Below are 20900 nucleotides of genomic sequence, written 5' to 3'. Positions count from 1 at the left end.
TAGGTAGGTCAAACTTTTCCCTCAAGCAGATAATTACAGGCTTGGGGTGAGTAAATCTTATTAGCCTCTTGGCACCTTATCTCCCCTCGTAGAGACTGTTAGTAGATATATAGTAGATATATTCCACTCCAGTCACTTTCTGGGTTGCATATTAGATATTGCCTTGTGCAGCCTGGCCCTAACTGCCACTATAGTATTTCACAGCGGAATGGCTGTGGTCTGCTGTAAACAGGTCATTCCAGAGAACGGATGAAAACAGGTTCCCAAGCTTTGGAAGGGATGGTAGTCATGAAAGAAGATGGCAAGTAAAAATAAGTTTGGCATGCAGTTCTTTATAATATCACTGGATTCCAACACAGCACCCTAACACTACAGCCTGGACTCCTGGTTTTCAGGGAGCAGGGAGGGTTGGGCCAGCCACAGCCACCAGGCTTCTCCACAGAGATGGCCTCCAAGGTCACATCAGGACATCAGCCTGGCCCCAGGCTGGGCTGAAACAAGGTTCTGGGCCCCAGAGGCGCAGTGGGAAAGGCCCCAGCAGAGGCTAGCAAGGGGCAATAGGAATTATTAGTGCCCTTGGGTGCTGACAGTACAGATAATTAATCATGAATCATCTGGCTTGTACTGTTTTGCTCCAGTATTGCACCAGTATCCCGAGGCAGCCAGTTACAGCTACTCAGAGAGAACATAAATGTTACTCACGGTGTCGTCCTCTGTGGGAGAAGAACGGGGACGTGTCTCTCATGACCCAGGTCAGGTTCCAAGCAGAGTGACCCAGAGCAAGAGAAGGGTCGCTTGCTGGGAGATCGGAGGTGCTCAGACCTTTCATTAAAGAAAAGAAAAAGAAATGCTCTGAGATAGCTGTTTGTATGCTACACATCAAGCACAGAGATACGAAACAGCATTTATAGACCACAGGCAATGAGCACTGATATTTCACTACTTCTTGGCCAGTTCTTTCTTTTTTATCCATATGCTTACAGGGAGACAGAAGATGAATGGCTTTACACAGCGAAATTATCATCACCTAGAAAACCTGACAACTTTAATCCCACACCAATTCCAAGTTCGCCTTGACCCTTCTGTCCCTCAATTTGTGGTTTTACAGTTTTGTCACCAAGCAGAGATCCCATACGGAGCAGGCAAAGGGGTACCCTGCCTCTGTTTAACCGTGCCAGACATCTCAGAGATGTGTTTCGGGGACAGAACACCACAGCAACCCAGAGTGGCTCAGGATCCGTGCAAGCCTGCACTAACTCTGCAAGAACACAGTGATGCTAGCAATGCAAAAAGAAGCAGGATCTGAAACAACACACAAGGTCAGCCAGCAAAGCAGAATTCTGTAAGCTTTGGAAGCAGAGATTTTCCCTGTGAATGTTTAAGTCAGATTTTCTGAAGATGACAGGATCTCAAATATTCTCATCTCATTTTATGAGGTCCTTGGGGGAAAAGTAGGATTTAACTTTGTAGAAATACAGGCAGGAAAGCTTGTGGTGGAAGGTTTGTTTGATAGAACAAAATAAACCTCTGGATTGCTGATATGTTCCAATTTCTCAGAGAAGCCATAAATAATTTGTTGTGCAGAAGGAAATAAAATGTACATTTTTTGACCTATTAAATAATGTTTTCACCAAGTATACTGCAGTTGCTCACTTGAATTCGTTCAGTTCAGGTGCAGCTCTAAGCTTCACTGAAATAACAGCAAAACCATTTGATAATTCCTTCCACTAAAAGTTTGGTGAGACTTTCTGTAACAATGGGAGTTAACTATCTTAGAGTAGTAATTAAGTCAGAAGGAAGAACTGTCCTCACGAATGGATAAACAGTAATGGATAACAAAAGACGCATTTAAGAGGATAACAGTAAACACAATAAGTGGCTGAGGCCTTGGGGAACACACTGCTTTGATTCTGTTAAGCTCTGCTTAGCCCCGCGTCCCACTTCCACTGAAGAAAACCCTGAATATTTCAGAGGGACTTGTCAGAAGCTTAAATACCAACTCTGAGTTGTGCACTCTCTCGTTCTCAGTGCAATCACACTTTTAGCATCTGCCTGTAACTGAGCAACAACAGCAAACCTGAGGGAAAACCAGCCCTTCATCTGCAGCTGTGACTATTGCTGATGGCTTTGAGCAGGGGTCTTTAAGAATGGGCTTGGTGCTGTGCTGTCAGCCATTCCAGAGGGGCAAAAATTAATATCCCAAAAGCCTCAGCTAAATCTGGTGTCTATCATAGAATAGCTTGGTTGGAAAAGACCTTTGAGATCATCGAGTCTAACTGCACCTGTCCATTACTAAACCATACCCCTGAACACCCCATCTACTTGTCTTTTAAATACTTTAAGGGATTGTGACTCAATCATTGCCCTGGGCAGCCTCTGCCAGTGCCTGAGAACTCTTTCAGAGAAGAAATCTTTTCTGATGTCTAATCTGAAAGTCCCCTGGCGCAACTTAAAGCTATTCGCTCTCATCCTATCACCTGTCACTTGGGAGAAGAGACCAACACCCACCTCGCTACAACTTCCTTTCAGGTGGTTGTAGACAGTGACAAGGTCTCCCCTCAGCCTCCTTTTCTCCACGCTAAACAACCCCAGTTCCCTCAGCCACTCCTCATAAGACTTGTTCTCCAGCCCCTTCACCAGTCTATGCTACGTCACCTGGTCTCTATGCCAAGTTATGCTACAATAACTAAATATCCTCTTTTGTCTGGAGTGTAGTGACCCGGACGATCAGGGCAGTGATTGATGAGGGCAGGTATCAACCCCAGTGCCTTCAGCTGTGAATGGTGAAGGAACGAGTAACTATGGAATAACCTTTATATTGGCTCTTCCTTTCTCCCATCTAGACCTAGCTGCCACATCTCTCAGCAGCTCCGATACGGCTGGCTGTGCAAACAAGGTCAGGTTTCATTGCAATAGGTACAACAGGTTGCTGAAAGGAGGGGTTTTTTTTTAATACAAATGAGCTTTACTCTGATGCCAATATAAAATAATAAATAAACTAATAACGTGAATAAAAATCGAGTTCCTGGAATAAGCTAGTTTTAAAAGCAATGGGTGTATTGCGTGTGTTTTGTCAGACGTAAGGTGCCTGGCCGGTATCACTATCCCTGTTACAACATGCGTGCCCTAAATGGGGAGAGATTTAATAACCTAAACACGTCCAGTGTCCCCCACAGACAAAAGCTCCGTGGCCTCTTCACCCCTAACCGCCTCAAATGAAAGCAGCTGTCATGCGCGTGGTATAGACAGAGAGCAAGCTGTGGAGTCAGAATCCTGGGAACGCTTCACACAGCCTCCTGAAACTGCTCCCATCTCTGTTCCTGTGGCAAAACCAGATTAGAGAAAACCCCACCAAACATTTCTCTTCCTAAAGTTGCAGCCATGGAACTTAGAATTAAACATCGCTACTGCCCTGGGCAGCCTGAGCTGGGAATTGGCATCACCACAGTCGGATGCCATACCCCAACGTCCCTGGCACTCCTGGCCTTCAGGAAAATGCCTCTGACATTTGTAATGCACTGCACATTGTATTCTTCAGAGATCTTGCCTACCTTCAGCCTCAGATAAGGCGAAATGTCCCTTTTGTCACCAACATAGGCAGTAAATGGAGATAAAAATCAAGTGGAACATCTGAGCAGAGAAGAGAGGGCAGTCCAGGCGCCTGAACCTGCCCTCATCAGCAGCAAGAGGTGCATAACAGGGAACATAAACCAGTGAAAGTTCTGTTTTTAAAGGATGGAATGGGTTCACAGAATCCCAGAGTAGTGGGTGTTGGTAGGGCCCTCTGGAGTTCACCCAGTCCAACCCCTTGCTACACCAGGGTCACCTCCAGCAGCTGCATAGGAGCGTGTCTCAGCAGGTTTGGATCTCTCTGGAGAAGGAGACTCCTCACCCTCCCTGGGCAGCTGGTTCCAGTGTCCATCTGGAAAGATGTTTTTCCTCATGTTCAGGTGGAACTTCCCAGGCTTCAGTTTGTGCCTGGTCCCCTTGTCCTGTCTCTGGGCACCGCTGAGACGAGGCTCGCCCCCTACTCCTGACCCCTGCCAATTGGATATGGATCAGCATTGACGGGATCCCCTTTCTGTCTGTTCTTCTCCAGGTGGGACAGCCCTGGGTCTCCCAGCCTTTACCTGTTGGTTGACTCATTCTTCATCCAATATTTTCCTTTTTTCCTAAGTTCCTTTTACTTTTCTTCCAACCCTCTTGCCAGCAAAAATACCTTTGAATTATTTATGTCCTCTACACACCTGCTGATGCTCATGAGGTTTGTATTCATGGAATGCAGAAATCTCCTCAATCTACCATTCCTGTTCATTCTTGATCACTGCAGAAGTGAAACCTGCAACGTCCTTCTGTCTCACCTCACTCCTCAGGCACACAGGCAATACTGGAAAACCCTTGGAGTGTTTGTTCTCACCAAGGGGTTGCTTTTTTCATCAAGAAGCGTGGAAGCCATCTTACTGAGATGTTTCAACACTCAATAGAGAAGGACACATCTGAAAGTGCTGTCTTCTGTCATGTTTCAGTAACTCCTATAATTACTTCATGCCACTCTCAGGCAAGAGCTGGGCAGTTGTATTCATTCGTAGCCTTGCAGGTGGGGCCTCAGGGAGCACAGAATGGGACTGAGGTGGGAACAGAATGGTGGCAGAGGAGGTGGCACCAGCAAAGTCACGTTGGGGAGAGTGAATTCTATTCAATTCATTCTAACCCAAGAGCTCCTTTTCCTCATATTCTTTATATTAATTTTGGAACCTCATCTCCAATTATTTGCTTGGGCTATTGGTCTGAATCTGAGGACATGATTGGATCAGAAGTTATGTATCTTTCCCAATTATGTTACCTTTGGAGAAAGATGCTGGGTAAAAGGTTTCTGTATAGCCAAGAGGCCACTCTTCACACTGAGGAATGATTTGATTTCAGAGTGAGCTATAGGTTAGGAAAAGGAGAGACCTTTCCGCTTCCACCTCCAGGGCATGTGGCTTCCAGAAAGGCAATTACAAAGGATGGTATCAGCTAAATAAATGTCTCTTCTGCAACAAGGGTAATGCAAATGTAGAACACGCTGCTGCTATTTGACAAAATAAAGGGCTTTCCCCTCTCCACAACAACTCACGTTGCAGCCAAAAAACACTAAGAAAATTTTGTCTCCTTCTTTTTCAACGCGCTGACCTCCCCTTCCAGTTGTTTGCACCAGGGTGCTCTGTCACTTGTCAACAGAGAGCCTAACCTTTACAAAAAATAAATGGATTAGCAACTGCGAGCTGACAGCTCCATTTTTACTAGCCACAAGTATGGCAAGGTACAGCAGAGGTTTCTTAGCTATTCCTGCCTAAAGGTATATCCAGGGCCAAATCCTGACCCACAGAACTCCATCACAGTCATCTACATGCACCTGAAGAGGACGTTTGACATTTCTGTTTTCAAACTTGTGCAGAGGAATCTCCTCAGGGGTTGGGAAATTCACTCGGCCCACAAAGAGTTCGGATACAACAACAGAAAATGGTTCCTGTGCACTGAAGCCTCAAGGCCACAGATTCATTAAATTAAATATTTATGTATTATTTGAATGAAAAATACCTCATTAATAGAACCCTCCATGTTCAAATAAAAATGAAAAAACAGAAAAAACATTCTACTTGGGTCATTATTAAACAAACAGGATTTCCTCCCTTTCTCACCCTTTCTGGAAGAAGGAAGCAATATCCCCAGCAAGTAACACGTGCAGTTGATTCTCCAGTTCCATGTAGTGCAGAAACATAATGGAATTTTCATCAAAACACCCGTGCCTTCTTTAACCAGAAAGTGCACCTACACAAAACTGAGTATTGCTTACTGTTGCCTTTGGGTATTGCCTGGTGCCTCGGTGGGTAAGCTTCCGTGCTCTACTGAGCTGTATTATTCCCAGTTTCTCAGTGGAAAAACCAAGGTGACAAACCTACACATGCCTGTCCTCTACATTCCAAAGAGATGAGTAATGTAGGACCCAAGATCAACGTCTACATTCAGCCACATCTACCTCTGGCAAAACAGCTCAAAGTCATTCCTCTTGGTTCATGTGGAAAACAGAAATCAGCTTTTGCTGTAATATTTGTGGCTCTGATTTATAACAGCAATCGCTACAGTAGCTATTAGCAAACAGTACAATGATGTGTCCAGAAACAGCTTTCATTGAGAACTGGATTTTCCAGTCTCTGGGGATTGTCTGATGTTTCAGAAAAGATTACTTCAGTTCTAAGTAAAAGACAGCAATTTCCCACTGAAAGGATGTTACACAGTTATTTTTTTCCCTTACTAAAAACCAAAAAGGCCAAATTTACTCAGGACCAAGACAACTTCATTTCATTGAAACAAACACAAACTCTTGAATGTGGCTCCCATGATCCAAGAGGAGGTGGTTAGAGACTTGCTTGCCCAGCTAGACACCCACAAGTCTATGGGGCCGGATGAGATCCACCCAAGAGTATTAAAGGACCTGGCGGATGTCCTTTCCAAACCCCTTTCCATCATCTTCTACCGGTCCTGAATGACTGGGGAAGTTCCACTGGACTGGAGGCTGGCTGATGTGCCCATCTACAAGCAGGGAGGATCCGGGGACCTACAGGTCTGTCAGTCTCACCTCAGTGCCAGGGAAAGTCATGGAACAGGTGATCTTGAGTGCTATCATGAAGCACATGCAAGGGAACCGGGTGATCAGCCCAGTCAACATGGGTTTACAAAAGGCAGATCTTGCCAAACTAACCTGATCGCCTTCTGTGACAAAGTGAATCAACTACTGGATGGGGGAAAGGCTGTGGATGTAGTCTTCTTGGACTTCGGTAAAGCCTTTGACACAGTTTCTCACACCATTCTGCTTCAGAAACTGTCAGCCTCTGGCCTGGACAGGTGCACACTCTCCTGGGTTGAAAACTGGTTGGATGGCCGGGCCCAGAGAGTGGTGGTCAATGGAGTTAACTCCAGCTGGAGGCCAGTTACAAGTGGGGTTCCTCAGGGCTCGGTACTGGGTCCAGCTCTGTTCAATGTCTTTATCAGTGACCTGGATGAAGGTCATTGAGTGCACCCTTAGCAAGTTTGCAGATGACACTAAGCTGGGTGGAAGTGTGGATCTGATGGAGGGTAGGGAGGCTCTGCAAAGGGACCTGAACAGGCTGGACTGCTGGGCTGAGACCAATGGCATGACGTTTACCAAGGCCAAATGCCAGGTCCTGCACTTGGGACACAACAACCCTATGCAGTGCTACAAACTAGGAGAAGTCTGGCTAGAAAGCTGCCTAGAGGAGAAGGACCTGGGGGCGTTAGTTGACAGCCGACTGAACATAAACAAGCAATGTGCCCAGGTGGCCAAGAAGGCCAATGGCATCTTGACTTGTATCAGAAACGGCGAGACCAGCAGGTCCAGGGAAGTTATTCTCCCTCTGTACTCGGCACTGGTGAGACCGCACCTTGAGTACTGTGTTCAGTTCTGGGCCCCTCACCACAAGAAGGATGTTGAGGCTCTGGAGCGTGTCCAGAGAAGAGCAATGAAGCTGGTGAGGGGCTGGAGAACAAGTCTTATGAGGAGCAGCTGAGAGAGCTGGGGTTGTTTAGCCTGGAGAAGAGGAGGCTGAGGGGAGACCTTATTGCTCTCTACAACTACCTGAAAGGAGGTTGTGGAGAGGAGGGAGCTGGCCTCTTCTCCCAAGTGACAGAGGACAGGACAAGAGGGAATGGCCTGAAGCTCCACCAGGGGAGGTTCAGGTTGGATATCAGAAAAAAATTCTTCACAGTAAGAGTCACTGGGTACTGGAACGGGCTGCCCAGGGAGGTGGTCGAGTCGCCTTCCCTGGAGGTGTTTAAGGAACGGGTGGATGAAGTGCTGAGGGACATGGTTTAGGGAGTGTTAGGAATGGTTGGGCTCGATGACCCAGTGGGTCCTTTCCAACCTTGTGATTCTATGATTCTATGATCAGGGGAAAAAACAGTGGAAAAAATATTGCCTGAGAATCCCCTATAAGCACCCAAATTCACAGCCAGTCCTCACAATCATGCCAGAAGTGCTCACACAGCCTCTTCGAAATTTACATTTTTCCTCTTCCCATCTATAGATGCACTCAGTCATCCATGAAAGCGCAAAGAACATGTTATGTTGAGGTCACAAGCAGCACCAGGACCAACAAACACATTGTGAATAATCCATAGACTCAACTCTGCTCACACAAATCACTGTCTGAAGGACATCCAGAAGCAAAACTCAAATTCTGTTTGTAGTCAAGCAGAGAATGAGGCAAAGGGCAAGCTCAGTTTCCTGGTCTGGATGATCAGGGAGCCTTCCTTACACTAACGAGTAGATGTTCTCCAGGGCTGCTTTTTACAGACCTTTTCTGAAGTATGAAAGGTTCACTGACAGCCTGTCAGGTTCATCTTTTTCAGTTGGAAAATACATTTAATAATGCATTATGTTCCAATGATTTTATGTCACACTGAAAGCCTGATGAGTGCACACAAACGATGGTACGTGTGTCACCGGACCTGTGCTGACTGCTGCAGAGAAGGATTTGCATTTGGTGGGCTGTAACAGGCCTGTGGAGAGCAGATTCAGACGTACTGCATGAGGCACAGAAGGGATCAACTCCACCATGGCAGATCCTCGATGAGTAAATTTGAGAATAGCACGCAGTTCCTCTACGTAAAGCATGTGTCATCAATAAAACTGCATTTAACTCAATAACCATGTTGTCCTGGTGGCCCTGACTACTTTTTTTTGTCTTTGTAAGGCTCATTTAAAAATTTATTTTAACACCTTTCTGTTAGCCATTTTTTTTTTTCCATGGGAATATTAACTTTTGTTTAAAAAAAAACCCAAATGCCTCAAAACTGACAAATTCCATCAGAAAACACGGGGGCCGCAGCCCCATCCTGTCCTACCATCCAGGCAATCCTTCTGCCTACCACATCCCATGGACATCCATTGATACAAGGAGAGCCTGGTCTAAGCATGGGACGTGAGATCTCATCGGCAGACCTGGGCTCTGGAAGAAGAGGAGGACAAGACTCTGAATTACAATTCCACAACAGCCTTGTGTTCCTGTACTTAGCATTGGGAAGGCTGCACTTAAAATACTGGGTTCAGTTTTGGTCCCCCCGCTACAAGAAGGACATTGAGGGGATGGAATGTATCCAGAGAAGGGCAACGAAGCTTGGGAAGGGTCTGGAGAACAAGCCTTATCAGAAGTGGCTGAGAGAAGCAGGGCTCTTTAACCTGGAGAAAAGGAGGCTGAGGGGAGACCTCATCCCTGTCTACAACTGCCTGAAAGGAGGTTGTAGCGAGGCGTGTGTTGGTCTCTTCTCCCAAGTGACAGGTGATAGGATGAGAGAGAATGGCCTCAAGTTGCAACTGGGAAGGTTTAGATTAGACATTAGGAAAAATTTTGTCATGGAAAGGGTTCTCAGGCACCGGCACAGGCTGCCCAGGCAGGTGGTTGAGTCCCCATCCCTGGAGGTATTTAAAGACAGGTAGAGGAGGTGCCCAGGGATATGGTTTTGTAGTTGATAGGTATGGCTGGACTCAATGATATCAAAAGTCTTTTCCAACCAAGTAATTCTATGATTCTATAAAATATTAACAAAGCACCACATGTTGCTCCTCATTTTGGGGGGGGTGGTGAGGAAATCCATGTTTTCATGCTAAAGATGTTCAGAGAAAACACCACTGGTTTCTTTGCTGCTTCTTGTGAATTCTTCTTGGTATGTATATTATATTTATATAACATATACATATATATTACATATACATATATATATACACACGAGAGAGAGAGAGACACGCGTATAGTAAAATTTAACTTATTTTTTTCAATTTCTACTCTGAAAGCAAGTGGCGTGCAAACAGCATTAAGAAAACCCAATTAAAATGACCAAGCTGATATTCTACCCAGCCCACCCAATACATTTAAAACACTCTGCCATCTAAAGCACACTGCAGCCTCTGAGATGCTCTGTGGCTGCTGCAGACCTGCCCAGGCAGACCCCAGAAACAGCACTGAAACACACACAGAGCTCAGGTCTCAGCTACAGACAGACCAGGAACGGCTCAAAGCTGTTTACTCATCCACCTGCCTATGAGCAGTCTTTGAAAAGTCCAGCAGCAGGCTGACCTTTGCCATAATCATCTCTTAGAGCACCACTGAGCATCTCTGTGGGCAGCACAGAGCAAACACAGCACTGAGTGCTGGTAACTGAATTGCTCTCAGCTCAGGTCTGTCCCCTGGAAAGCAGAGGCTGCTGGCAGGACTGCATCAAAGGATCATAGAATCATGGAATGGGTTGGGTTGGAAGGGGCCTCGAAGCCAATCCAATTGTGACTGCCCTTCCACAAGCACTGACACCTTGCACTGCATCAGGTTGCTCAAAGCCCATTAACCTGGCCTTCAACACCTCCAGGCATGGAGCAGCCACGACTTCTCTGGGCAACGTGTGCTGGTGCCTCACCACCCTCACAGGAAAACATTTCTTTCCTGACATCTCATCTCTATCTCCCCTCTTTCAACTTAAAACTGCCCCACCTCATTCTACCTTTGCACTCCCTGATAAAGAGCCCTCCCCAGCTTCCCTGTATCCCCTTTCTGTACTGGATGTGATCACCTGCCCACCTCATCCATGGCTTTGCTAAACAGAGGGGAAAGGCCCTTCAGCAGAAAGCTCCCTGCACAAACACACAGTCAGGATTCTGGACACTTCTGCTTTGTGCCACCTTTTAGATACTGTAGGATCACACCTGGAGAAGGTGGTGATTTGGGGAGGCTGTGGTGTTTCAGCACCGGGCAATACTTGTCCTGCTCTGTGACTGGTAACCAGTGTGTCCGGATTCCCAACCAGGTACGCGGTGCAAACCAGCATCTATTATGTCCAGCCATTCCCTGTGGCATGGACAAACCTCTGGACACCACTGGCAGAACAAAAGGGCAGGACAGAGTCTGTGGGCTTGGTAATCTTCCTACAAAGGCACAGTAGCACCCTTCAGGCTACAGATGTTCTGCACTGTTTCTGTATGTATGAAAACAGAGTAATCCTTCCCCTGCCTGGGGTGTTAGTTGACTGCAGCTTAGAGCAGTCTCCACCAAAACAGCCGAGAGGCAAAATGCTGTTTGGTATCTGTGTCTCAATGTAAGAGAGTTCCTCTCTTTGCCGTCATCTGGAGCCCATTCAGTGCCTGCTGGAGTGGGCCCTGGAAGGACTCTCTGTTACGGTGTTCCCTGTCCGAAGGACTCCAGAGGAGCAGCTTACCGGACTGACTGCTGCACTAGTACATATGCTACACCAGCATGGGTCTCCTCGGTCACAACTGGAGTCCTGCTGGCAGTCATTCTCAGTGCCCAAATACTTGTGTGCCTCAGAATACTCCTCAGTCTGTACTCTGGTCACATCACCTCTAGAAGCAGAGTGGCCAGGCTTTTCAGGAAAAAAAAACAGTTGTTTTGACAGGGTTTCAATAATTCATTACACACACTGACTTCAAACCATGCAGTGCCTTTACCATGGACTGCTGCATAGCTACTTCCATATTTAACACCTACCTCGCTGGAGTCTCATCGGATTTGCGTACTTCCTATATCATGTTAAGTGGTGGGATGAAGGAAAAGAAAGAAACAAACCCAGAAACAATCTCCTACTTTATACATTTAAAATCCCTCTTTTCTACTACACTGACCAAACCAGGACGCATGCACAACAGCACACCACGAAGCAGCCATCACGTTAACACAGCTGCCGAGATCTGACCCCCAGTGGCCTACAGTCCCTGCAGACTTCAATACAAGCTCCTATTTTATCACAATCTGTCTTTTGATCGCTCTCTCATTTTCAGTGTTGTGGCATTCAACGCTCACTTATTTTTGTCTTCATGTTTCCTCAGTGCCAGAGGACAAGGATATATGCAAGAATTCCTTGAACATTTAACTGTCAGGGGAATGAGTGTGTGAAGGTTTTGGTGCAGACTGGAATCTTTGTGGTTTGGAGGAGGATTTTCATAGAATCCTAGAGGTTGGAAAAGACCTCTAAGATCATCAAGTCCAAATGTCAGCCCAATCCCACCATGCCTACTAAACCATGTCCCCGAGTGCCAAGGCCACACACATTTTGCGCCCCTCCAGAGACAGACTCCTCCACTGCCCTGGGGAGCCCCTTTCAATGTTTCACCACTCTTTTGGTAAAGAAATGTTCCCTAATATCTAATCTAAACATTTCCTTTCCACCCTCTGAGCAGGCAGGACTTTTTAAAGATAACTTCTTTGATCAGGATGAAAATCTTCTCCCAGATCTTCATGCCCTGGTAGTACCTCGAGCTCTAGAGACACCTGATGTTTAGGAAACACTTTTTTCTTTCATACTTAGCAACTAAAAGCCCCTTTCCAACTCCTATTCATCTACAGTCACCATGCCCTGGGCATTTAAAACTCTCTTTTCCAATTTAATTCCATTTAAAACTCTCTCAATGCACTGTGATGTTGAGTTTGGATCGAGGTGGAAAGGAAACGAAGTTCACCTTCCCTCACCTACTCCACATCAGGAGGAAGGACAGGCTTTACCCTATGGTCCCCAACACCAACACAAGAGATGATTTAAAGGCCCCAGTTCAGCCTAAGCTAGGAAATGTCTGTACTTCACTCCAGCTGATTTATCTGGGTTTCCCAGGAACTCGCATTCCCTGTATCAAAAACTACTGCTACGTTTATCCCTTCCTTTGTGAGAGAAAGAGCTTTTTGGACACGTGCACCATCCTTCCTCATCGAAGGGCATGAGGCAATGTCCAGACAGTCACTCACCCACCACTGGGCAGAGGCCCAGCCCTGGTGCAAACCAGCCTTGTGTCACCGCCCCGAACCATCTGACAATGCCAGCCGTGAACGGAAACCATCCTGCAACACCAGTCACTAATGGGAACTATTCAGTAACACCAGCTGCAAATGGCGGCCAGAAAATGCCAGCTATTTGGGAGAAAGCAGCAGCAGTGGCATAAGTCAGCCTCATTTTTCCTCATTACTATCATTATTCCTATTATTCCTCCTGTGAAAGCAGGGACATTCTATGCTCATTGCACAGCGCGTGTGAAAGACAGCATTGGCAGAAGGCTCAGTAATGGTCCCACACAGAGAAATACAAATCCAGAGGCTGTTTTAAATCAGACATTCCCTCCTTTTCATGTTTAAACCAGACCACAGCAAAGGAAATAAAACACAGTAACTTCAGCAGAAAACTGGAGATTTCCTGTACAAGAGGCAGAAATCCCAAAGGGAATTGTGCCTCAACTGTATCCTACAGGCAGCAGGAACAACTTTGGGAAGGTCTCTGCAGCTCCAGACTCTCTGTCCAGCTTTAATACGCAGAATAATTCCGAACCCTTGCAACCAAGGATGGCATTTTAGAATAAGAAACTCTGAAAATAAGCCAGCTGTATCAAAACACAGAGTGAGCGCCGAGGGATTATACGAAGCCTTACATGTGTATGATAGATGCAAACCATGCAGCAATGACAGTTAGGAATTCCCTGCCATGTGTATGGCTAAACTCATGGATTTGCTGTGTTAGATGCTTATGTTGAGACATAGCACTGCATAACAGCCACGGATGTGTGGGGTGGTTTGGTACCTGAGCAAACACTGACATTTGTTACCGACAGGCAGGCTGCTTTACTTCTAGAGATAGCAAGAAGGCATGATGACTGTTCCAATCTACACCACAGCTGTCTTGGCAGTAACAATAAAACCTCCTCCATATTCCCTTTACTGGGAAAGACGCCAGTGTGCTTATATTGTCTGTTTGCACTGCAACATTTAATTTATCTTAAGGTAAAGGACAGCATCTCTGCCTACAGCTGTGGGGTATGTAGATGTGAAAGCACTTGCCGAGGAAGATATGCAAGCAGTGCCACAATGAAGCCATAAAGCACCTGAGTAAGGCATGAGAAACTCCTACTTCACCCAGACACCCAAGCTGACCATGAGAGAGAATGATTCTGGTTTTCAGCTGCATAAGGAAAATGAGAAGCATGGTGTCTGGAGATACTCTGATTTCTTCAAGGTTCTTTTTCCACTACTGTGGCACAATTTCGCTTCTGCATAGCTGCTTTCCAAAGACCTTACGTATTAACTAGTCCTCAACACTCACGGGGCAGAGGCAAGTGACGCTGCAGAGCAGTTGATGCCCCAGCCACCACCACCCTCTGCTGTAGAGCACCAGAGCAGCTCAGTCAGGCAATACAGAAGACAATGCTCCAGCTCAAGGCAGGGGCAGGACAGCTCCGGTTCTCTCTGCTAATGCAAACCATGCTACCGCAAGGGGCAATGGCTTTAAAATAAAAGAAGTTTAGCCTAGATATAAGGAAGAAATTTTTGACGCCAAGGGCGGAGAGACACTAGGCCAGGTTATCCAGAGAGGTAGTGGATGCCCCAACCCCTTGAAACATTCAAGGCCAGGTTGGACAGATCTTTGAGCAACCTGATCCAGTGGAAGGTGTCCCTGCCCATGGCAGGGGATTGGAACTGGATGGGCTTTGAGGTCCCTTCCAATCCAAACCATTCTGCAATTCTACTCAGCCTTAGCTTTTGACTTCAGGTATACAGATGGCATCCAGACACTCAATAAGACATACCCCAAGATAAGCAGTGTCATCATCACCTGCCTGACACAGAAAAGAGAAGCTTCCCCTTTCTCTGTTACAGGTTCCTACTTACTGCTACACATTCCTTGGATGCGGCATAGCTGGGGAGAAGAGCTGGCCTGAAAAGCTGGCCCATAAGGAGCTGAATCACCAGGGACTGTAAAACAACTGGTAGAAGACATGAACCAACATGGAAAAAAAATTGAGATGATGGATTTGTTGCAGAATTATGTACTGTTTATCTGTACAAGTACAAAGAACCCATAGGATTCAATGACCTGCTCAATTCATGCTGTGAAATAGTAACAAAGGTTAGAAAAGAACACAGCCCTTGATGTTCCCTTCTCCACAGAGGCCTTGCTGCTGGCAGCCCAGCCCGACTCTGCCACAGGGCTATACCCTGCATCGGGAAGGTGGGATTCTGCACGTCTGGACAGAGTTGGCCCATGGGTGGGACTTTAATCCACACAAAAATAAACCAAAATAGCCTCGTATGAATCACGAGGACAGTAAGGCATTTCATACTGTTTTTTGTTTTTCATTATCCCTCAGTTTATGTCTCTCTAAATCCTTTCTTGCAAAAGAGAAATCACTTTGCTTCTTTCCCCCCAGAGCCTGCACTGCTCAAAGACAATTTCCCACAGTGATTACAGAAAGGCCGTAGAGAATGATTACAAACGGCCGAGTTAACTGCTCTGGGCAGCCTCATCAGTCACTGTAATGCCATCTCAGCATCAGACTCATCAGGACAGCCAGCCTGTCATGGCAGAGTGTGCCAAGAAGGCTTCCTCCCAAAGCTCTTCCCCAAGAAAGTCCTCCCAGGACAAAAGGCTTGCAAACAGTGGTCCTTGAGCAACACTCAAGGAGGGATCACCACCAACTGACTCCAATAAGCTGATTCAGGGCTGGAGCTGGGTTTTTAGTTTTACCTTTAGTAGAACCTTTTATCTGCATGAAAACAAAGTCCTGTCAGCAGTTGCTCTAAAGGTGAATTCAGAGATGATGATAAGAGCGACAAATAAGGGAAGGAGGCCAAAAGAGCTGAGACAGCATCGCTATACTCGCCCTGCTTTTTCACCGCCAGCCTCAAATGCTATATAATGGTTTGCAATCTATGCTTCCTTTTCCGACCCTACAAAAGGGAGAGAACATAGCCCTCTGCTGTGGGTCAGCTATGCAAACTGTAAGATGAATTTTTATGGGTGCTACAGGAAAGCTGGGGAGGGGCTCTTGATCAGGGAGTGCAGGGACACGATTTTAAGCTGAAAGATGGGAGATTTGGGTGAGATCTTAGGAAGAAATGTTTTCCTCTGCTGTAGGTCAGCTATGGAAACTGTAACATGAATTTTTATGGGCCCTACAAGAAAGCCAAAGGGGAACTCTTGATCACAGAATGCAGGGACACAATGAGAAGGGAACAATTTTAAGCAGAAAGAGGGAAGATTGAGATGGGATTTTAGGAACAAATGTTTTCCTATGAGGGTGGTGAGGTCCTGGCCCAGGTTGCCCAGGAAAGCTGTGGATGCTCTAACCCTTGAAGTGTTCAAGGTCAGGTTGGATGAGGCTTTGAGCAACCCGAGCCAGTGGAAGGTCTCCCTTTCCATGGCAGGATGGGCTTTAGTAGTGGACAGGTACAGTTGGACTCAATGATCTCAGAAGCCTTTTCCAACCAAACGATTCTATGATTTATAAAGTGCCCTGTGTGATGAGCACCACGCTAATACCCATTATCAATAAAAGCTAACTTATCATCCCATAGATACTGTTTTACGAACTGGAACTCAAGAGCACCAATGCCATTCCCAGCTCTCCCTATGTACAATGGGATCCAAGATAAATTCTGTAGCTTCTCCTTTTGCCTTATTTTTTTTTGTGCTACTAAAATGGAAGCAGTGATGCTCACCAGGCTTGGGAATATTTAGATAGAAAGCAGTAAATATTTTTGTGAAGAAAAGTCTAAGCACGCTTTCAAAATATCACTTCCTTTAAACCCCATAATCTTGCTCCTCCCACACAGTTTTACTCTAGCGAGGGTAAGAAGCTCACTGAACAAGAGCAGTTGGCTCCTCAATGACATTCATCTCTGTCACAGTGAAGAGGCAAACAGTTTGCAGTGAACAGTTTGTTTGTGAATTCTGGCACTTGTTGGCTGTTTGCAGATTGTCCATGGACAGACTGCGCTTCATGAATACTGTGAAATTACTCAGATACTTACTGGGAGCAGCTTGCAGCCCTTGGGGTTTTTGTTTGTTTGCTGTGTGTGGTGCTCCAGCCTGGCACCAGTCGGTCTTTCAAATGCCCATGGTATGGAATAGGTGCTGGATCCGAGCCGCAAGTTGCAATTTCTGCTATAAGATACTATAGCTTGCAAATGAAGTAAATGATCCAAATGCTTCATCATAGTAAGGTCAAAACATTTCATTTTGATTTTCTGCCAGACTGAAAAAGACTCTGGCATTTTGTGTAAATTGATAATTCCCATAGGAAGGCTGGTTTCCAGAGTGAGATTTCCTGATGGAAAATCTGCCATGAGAAAACAGCTTAAGTAATTCTTATCCTTACGCGTCTGACAAGAGATGGCTTTGCTGTGCAGCTGTCAGAGCCCCTCTCTGAGAATCCCCTGACAAAGACCCAGAGTGGGAGAAGCCACTCAGCTGGGCCAGTCAGAAACACTCAGGGAGAGGCAGTGAGGCCCTGGGAGCCGGCACCAGGGGCAGTGCTGGCTTTGGGGAGGTCTCCCCTGGCATCTAGCTGCCAGGTCCCTCTCTCCAGGGCAAAGCTGGTCTAGAGCACCTGAAGGACATGGAAGGGATGGCAGTATGTTGAACAGACAAATTCCACCGGTGAAGGGCTGCATGTGTTCTCCTATGGATGAAACCTGGCTCTGTCCAGCCCATGCAGGTTTTTACATCAGTAGTGGCCATCACGGATGTTTGTGCTCCCTGAGCACCTACAATCTAACGTTTATCAGGCAAATAGCACTAACCTGTCCACTCTGCTTTTATTGCATTGCAAGATTAGTAATTAGCCTAATTTTCTGCTCCTCACTATCTCTGGAGCACACCCGCTTACAAGAGCGTGATCAGCATTCTACTCACTACTCCAGGAATTTCCATCATTATCTCCTTGGACAGGCTGCCTGAGCTGCACGGTCACTTCCCAGCTCTGCGTTTTCATCTGCCGGCAGTTCTGCTGCTTTCTGACCACTGCATCTGGGGCTGCACGTGGGAACATCAACAACTTTCCCTCCTTCCTCTGTGTCCTACCCTGAAATGCAGCGTCTCCTCCTTCCCATGGCCCTGGCAGTGCCATCCTGCAATTTCCACAGTGAGCACCTGGGGCTGGAACCTTTTCTTTCAGCCACTGAAGGGGAAGCCGAGTCAAACGCCTCCAGTGAAACTTCCAAATTTTGAGGTGTGCAAAGTCAAAATCCAGACTGGAACCCTGGCCTGGAGGGATCTGTGTCATCTCCTGGCCAGTACCTGCAGCCTTGACACCACTTCTGTTGGAGGCTAAAATGGATTTATCACAGACCTGGCACCAGTGACAGTCAATCAGCACTGCAATCAAACTCCAAACTGCAAATTTTAGGTCTATTTTTGTAAAACCTCGGCACCAGACATTCCCAGCTGATAGAGGATGGAATCAGTATGGGTTCTCAGAATTCCATCAAAACTTTTCAGACAATCTGTTTGGCTTTTTCTCTTTTTCTCCCTCCAACCCCCATCCCCACCGCACCATCCCCGCTAAGCTCCCCTCTTTTCCAGGTAACACTGCTTTTCCAGGAATACAGACTCAAACTGGATCTTTGCAGCCACAGAAATGGATCAAGATGCCACAGGCACCCAGGTTCTCTTTTCCCATCCAGTTTTCCAGGCGGTGGAGGTCGGTAGACAAACAATCACTTCTTTAACAAAACTGAGTGACAATTCCCAATTTTTAACCTAACTCTGCTGCCCAGAAACCAGTTGTGTGATTTCTGGAAGCACTTTAATGGGACTTTATATTAATGCAGCAAGGGTACTTGAAATGCAATCATTTCCTAACCTGTAAACCCATGCAGGGTCACAGACAGGCCGGGTTCTTTCTGTCCTGCACACTGTCCACAGCAGCAAATCCCTGCAAACAGAAATAACAGCCTCAGTAAATCCTGTGCAGTCCTGGTGCTTTCAGTGCCCAGGGCAGGTTCCTCACCAGAACCCGGTTAACAGCGCTGTTACGGAGGGCACTCAGGTGCCCAAGAGCCTCTTGGTTGGGCCAACTATTATTTCTGGTGCAAACAACACAGGAAGGTGGAGAATCCAGCTTGCCCAAAGCTGAACTGGTTCTGCCGTGCTAATAGATGTAAAAAGCAATAAATCCCATCACGTTGCCACTAACAGATTGTATACATGTCTGAGCGTACACAGGGAGTTACTCTACTGATTAAACAAGAACCTTTTCCAAGCAGCCATTCTCCAGAGTAGAAGCGCATCTTAATATTGGTAGTGAATTACATTCGTCTGGGGAGCTCATCCAGATGTCTGGCATTCAGGATTTTAGCCCACCCTAGTCTTGCAGCAAAACCAGAGCATCCTCCACCACCTGCCTGCAAGGATGGTTGGAAGTGGAAGCAAAATTCAGCCCCATCCACAGTGACTGCAGAGTCAACAGCCAAAGATTTTGCTAATACGTAGAGCTTCCCTGTGCTGGCCAAACTCCAGAGTTACACTTTACTAAAGGAATAAACCACTCCTCTGTGTGGCTGTAGCATCCCCTCCAGCAGCATCTCACAAGCGGCTGAGTTCCAGGTAACACAGCACTAGTGAAAATATGAACCCAAGTGGGACACGACCGATGCCTCATCTCTGCCAGAATCAAAGAAACACAGCTTTGTTTGTCACTGAACAGATTTTTCCAGCTTTGGCTCACATTTTTTTAGAAAAGAGAGTCTCTGGAACTTAATTTCATCTCGACGTGGTGGCAGGAGGGAGGAACAGAATAGTGGTTTTGCTTTTCTAACTGGAGAAAGCTGTGATGTGGCAGGTGTACCTGATCCAGAGGGGCCAAGTAAGTGTATCACTGCCAAAAACAAAGGCAGGGAGGGTTTGCAGAACACTGAACTTCTTTAAACTCAACGAAAACTCTCCTTGTGAAATATTTCTAAAGAAACTCCTTGCTATATTCAGCTAAATCAGTGGAATCTCGTGGAGGATGATGAGGGGCCACTGGCAATGAGATTTACTTTTCAAGTTAGTTTTGTTTTAAAGTCAAGTCTGTGGGTTCCAATGACTCAAGGGATGCAGCTGGTACTGCAGGGCTGCCATCCGGAGGAACAGGGTCAGCCCAGGGAGATGGGCCACCCGGAACATCATCAAATCCAGAAGGAACAAATGCAAAGCCTGGCACCGGGAGAGGAGAAAGCCCCTGCAGCGTTGTTGGCCAGGAATGGCTCTGCCAAAGGGCTGGAACACAGCAGGCTGGGGACAGGCCAGCAGCACTGCAGAGATGGCAAGTGGCAATCCGTGTTGGATTGAGAGCATCACGGACTGAGGGAAATGATTATTCCTCTTCACTCGGCAACTATTAGACCGCTGGATCCAGTTTGGGACATCTAGCACAAAAAAAACATCAGCTAACTGGAGGGAGTTCAGAGGAGACCACCAAGCTGGTCAGGCAGGATAAGGACAGGCTGTGGGATTGGGGGTTCTTCAGCCCAGGAAAGGGACCTAACGGCAACCCCAGCACCAAGAGGAAAGAGACTGAGTTCTGGAGCCGACCTTATTCTAGATATGCCTGGTGGGAGAACAACAGACAGAAGCATGAATAAAAGCTGACAAGGTTCTGACTGGACATGAGCAGGGAGGTTGCAAAGCCATGAAAGGATGGCGCAGCAGTGGGACAGGGGCCAAGAGGGGATGTGCAGGTTTTCAAGCCCTCACCAGAAAAAGCCCTGGGCAACCTGGTTTGAACTCATTACGGGCCCTGCTTTGAGCAGGGGGCTGGACCAGAGAACTCCCATGTTCCTTTCCAGCCTGAACTGCTCTAGCAGTCTATGAAAATAATCATTGTGAGCCATTGCGCACTTTTGAGATGACTTAGGGGACTTAGGAGTTTTCATTGAAGAAAATTACGACTTCTGATAACTTGGTAGAAAACCTATTTTGAATGCTTTTCATCAGAGAAAGCACAAAAGCAAAACCCAGTTTGCCCAAATCCTAGCAGGTCAGCACCAAAGCATTTTGCCTACAGACACCTTTTCTGGTTTCCCTGAGTAGTCTGAGGC

The 20900-nt window shown here is 46.6% G+C and overlaps 1 protein-coding gene across 6 annotated transcripts in view; it reads right to left on the bottom strand.

Annotated features, from left to right (window-relative positions):
* Positions 1-20900, bottom strand: part of ALK (ALK receptor tyrosine kinase) — a 298563-nt gene that overhangs the window by 212216 nt on the left and 65447 nt on the right. For 5 of the 6 annotated variants that reach the window (XM_054063538.1, XM_054063534.1, XM_054063535.1 and 2 more), the window contains exon 2: positions 703-822. In XM_054063538.1, coding sequence (XP_053919513.1) covers positions 703-745 — 43 coding nt within the window. In that variant the 5' untranslated portion in view covers positions 746-822. Of the gene's footprint in view, positions 1-702; positions 823-18682; positions 18702-20900 lie in introns of those variants that run through there. The other variant, XM_054063539.1, reaches the window with a different exon arrangement.

Source organism: Cuculus canorus, chromosome 3 (assembly GCF_017976375.1).
Source record: "Cuculus canorus isolate bCucCan1 chromosome 3, bCucCan1.pri, whole genome shotgun sequence".
Classification (NCBI taxonomy): domain Eukaryota; kingdom Metazoa; phylum Chordata; class Aves; order Cuculiformes; family Cuculidae; genus Cuculus; species Cuculus canorus.
The sequence above is the reverse complement of the archived record's forward strand: the minus strand, read 5'-3'. Positions and strand labels throughout refer to the sequence as shown.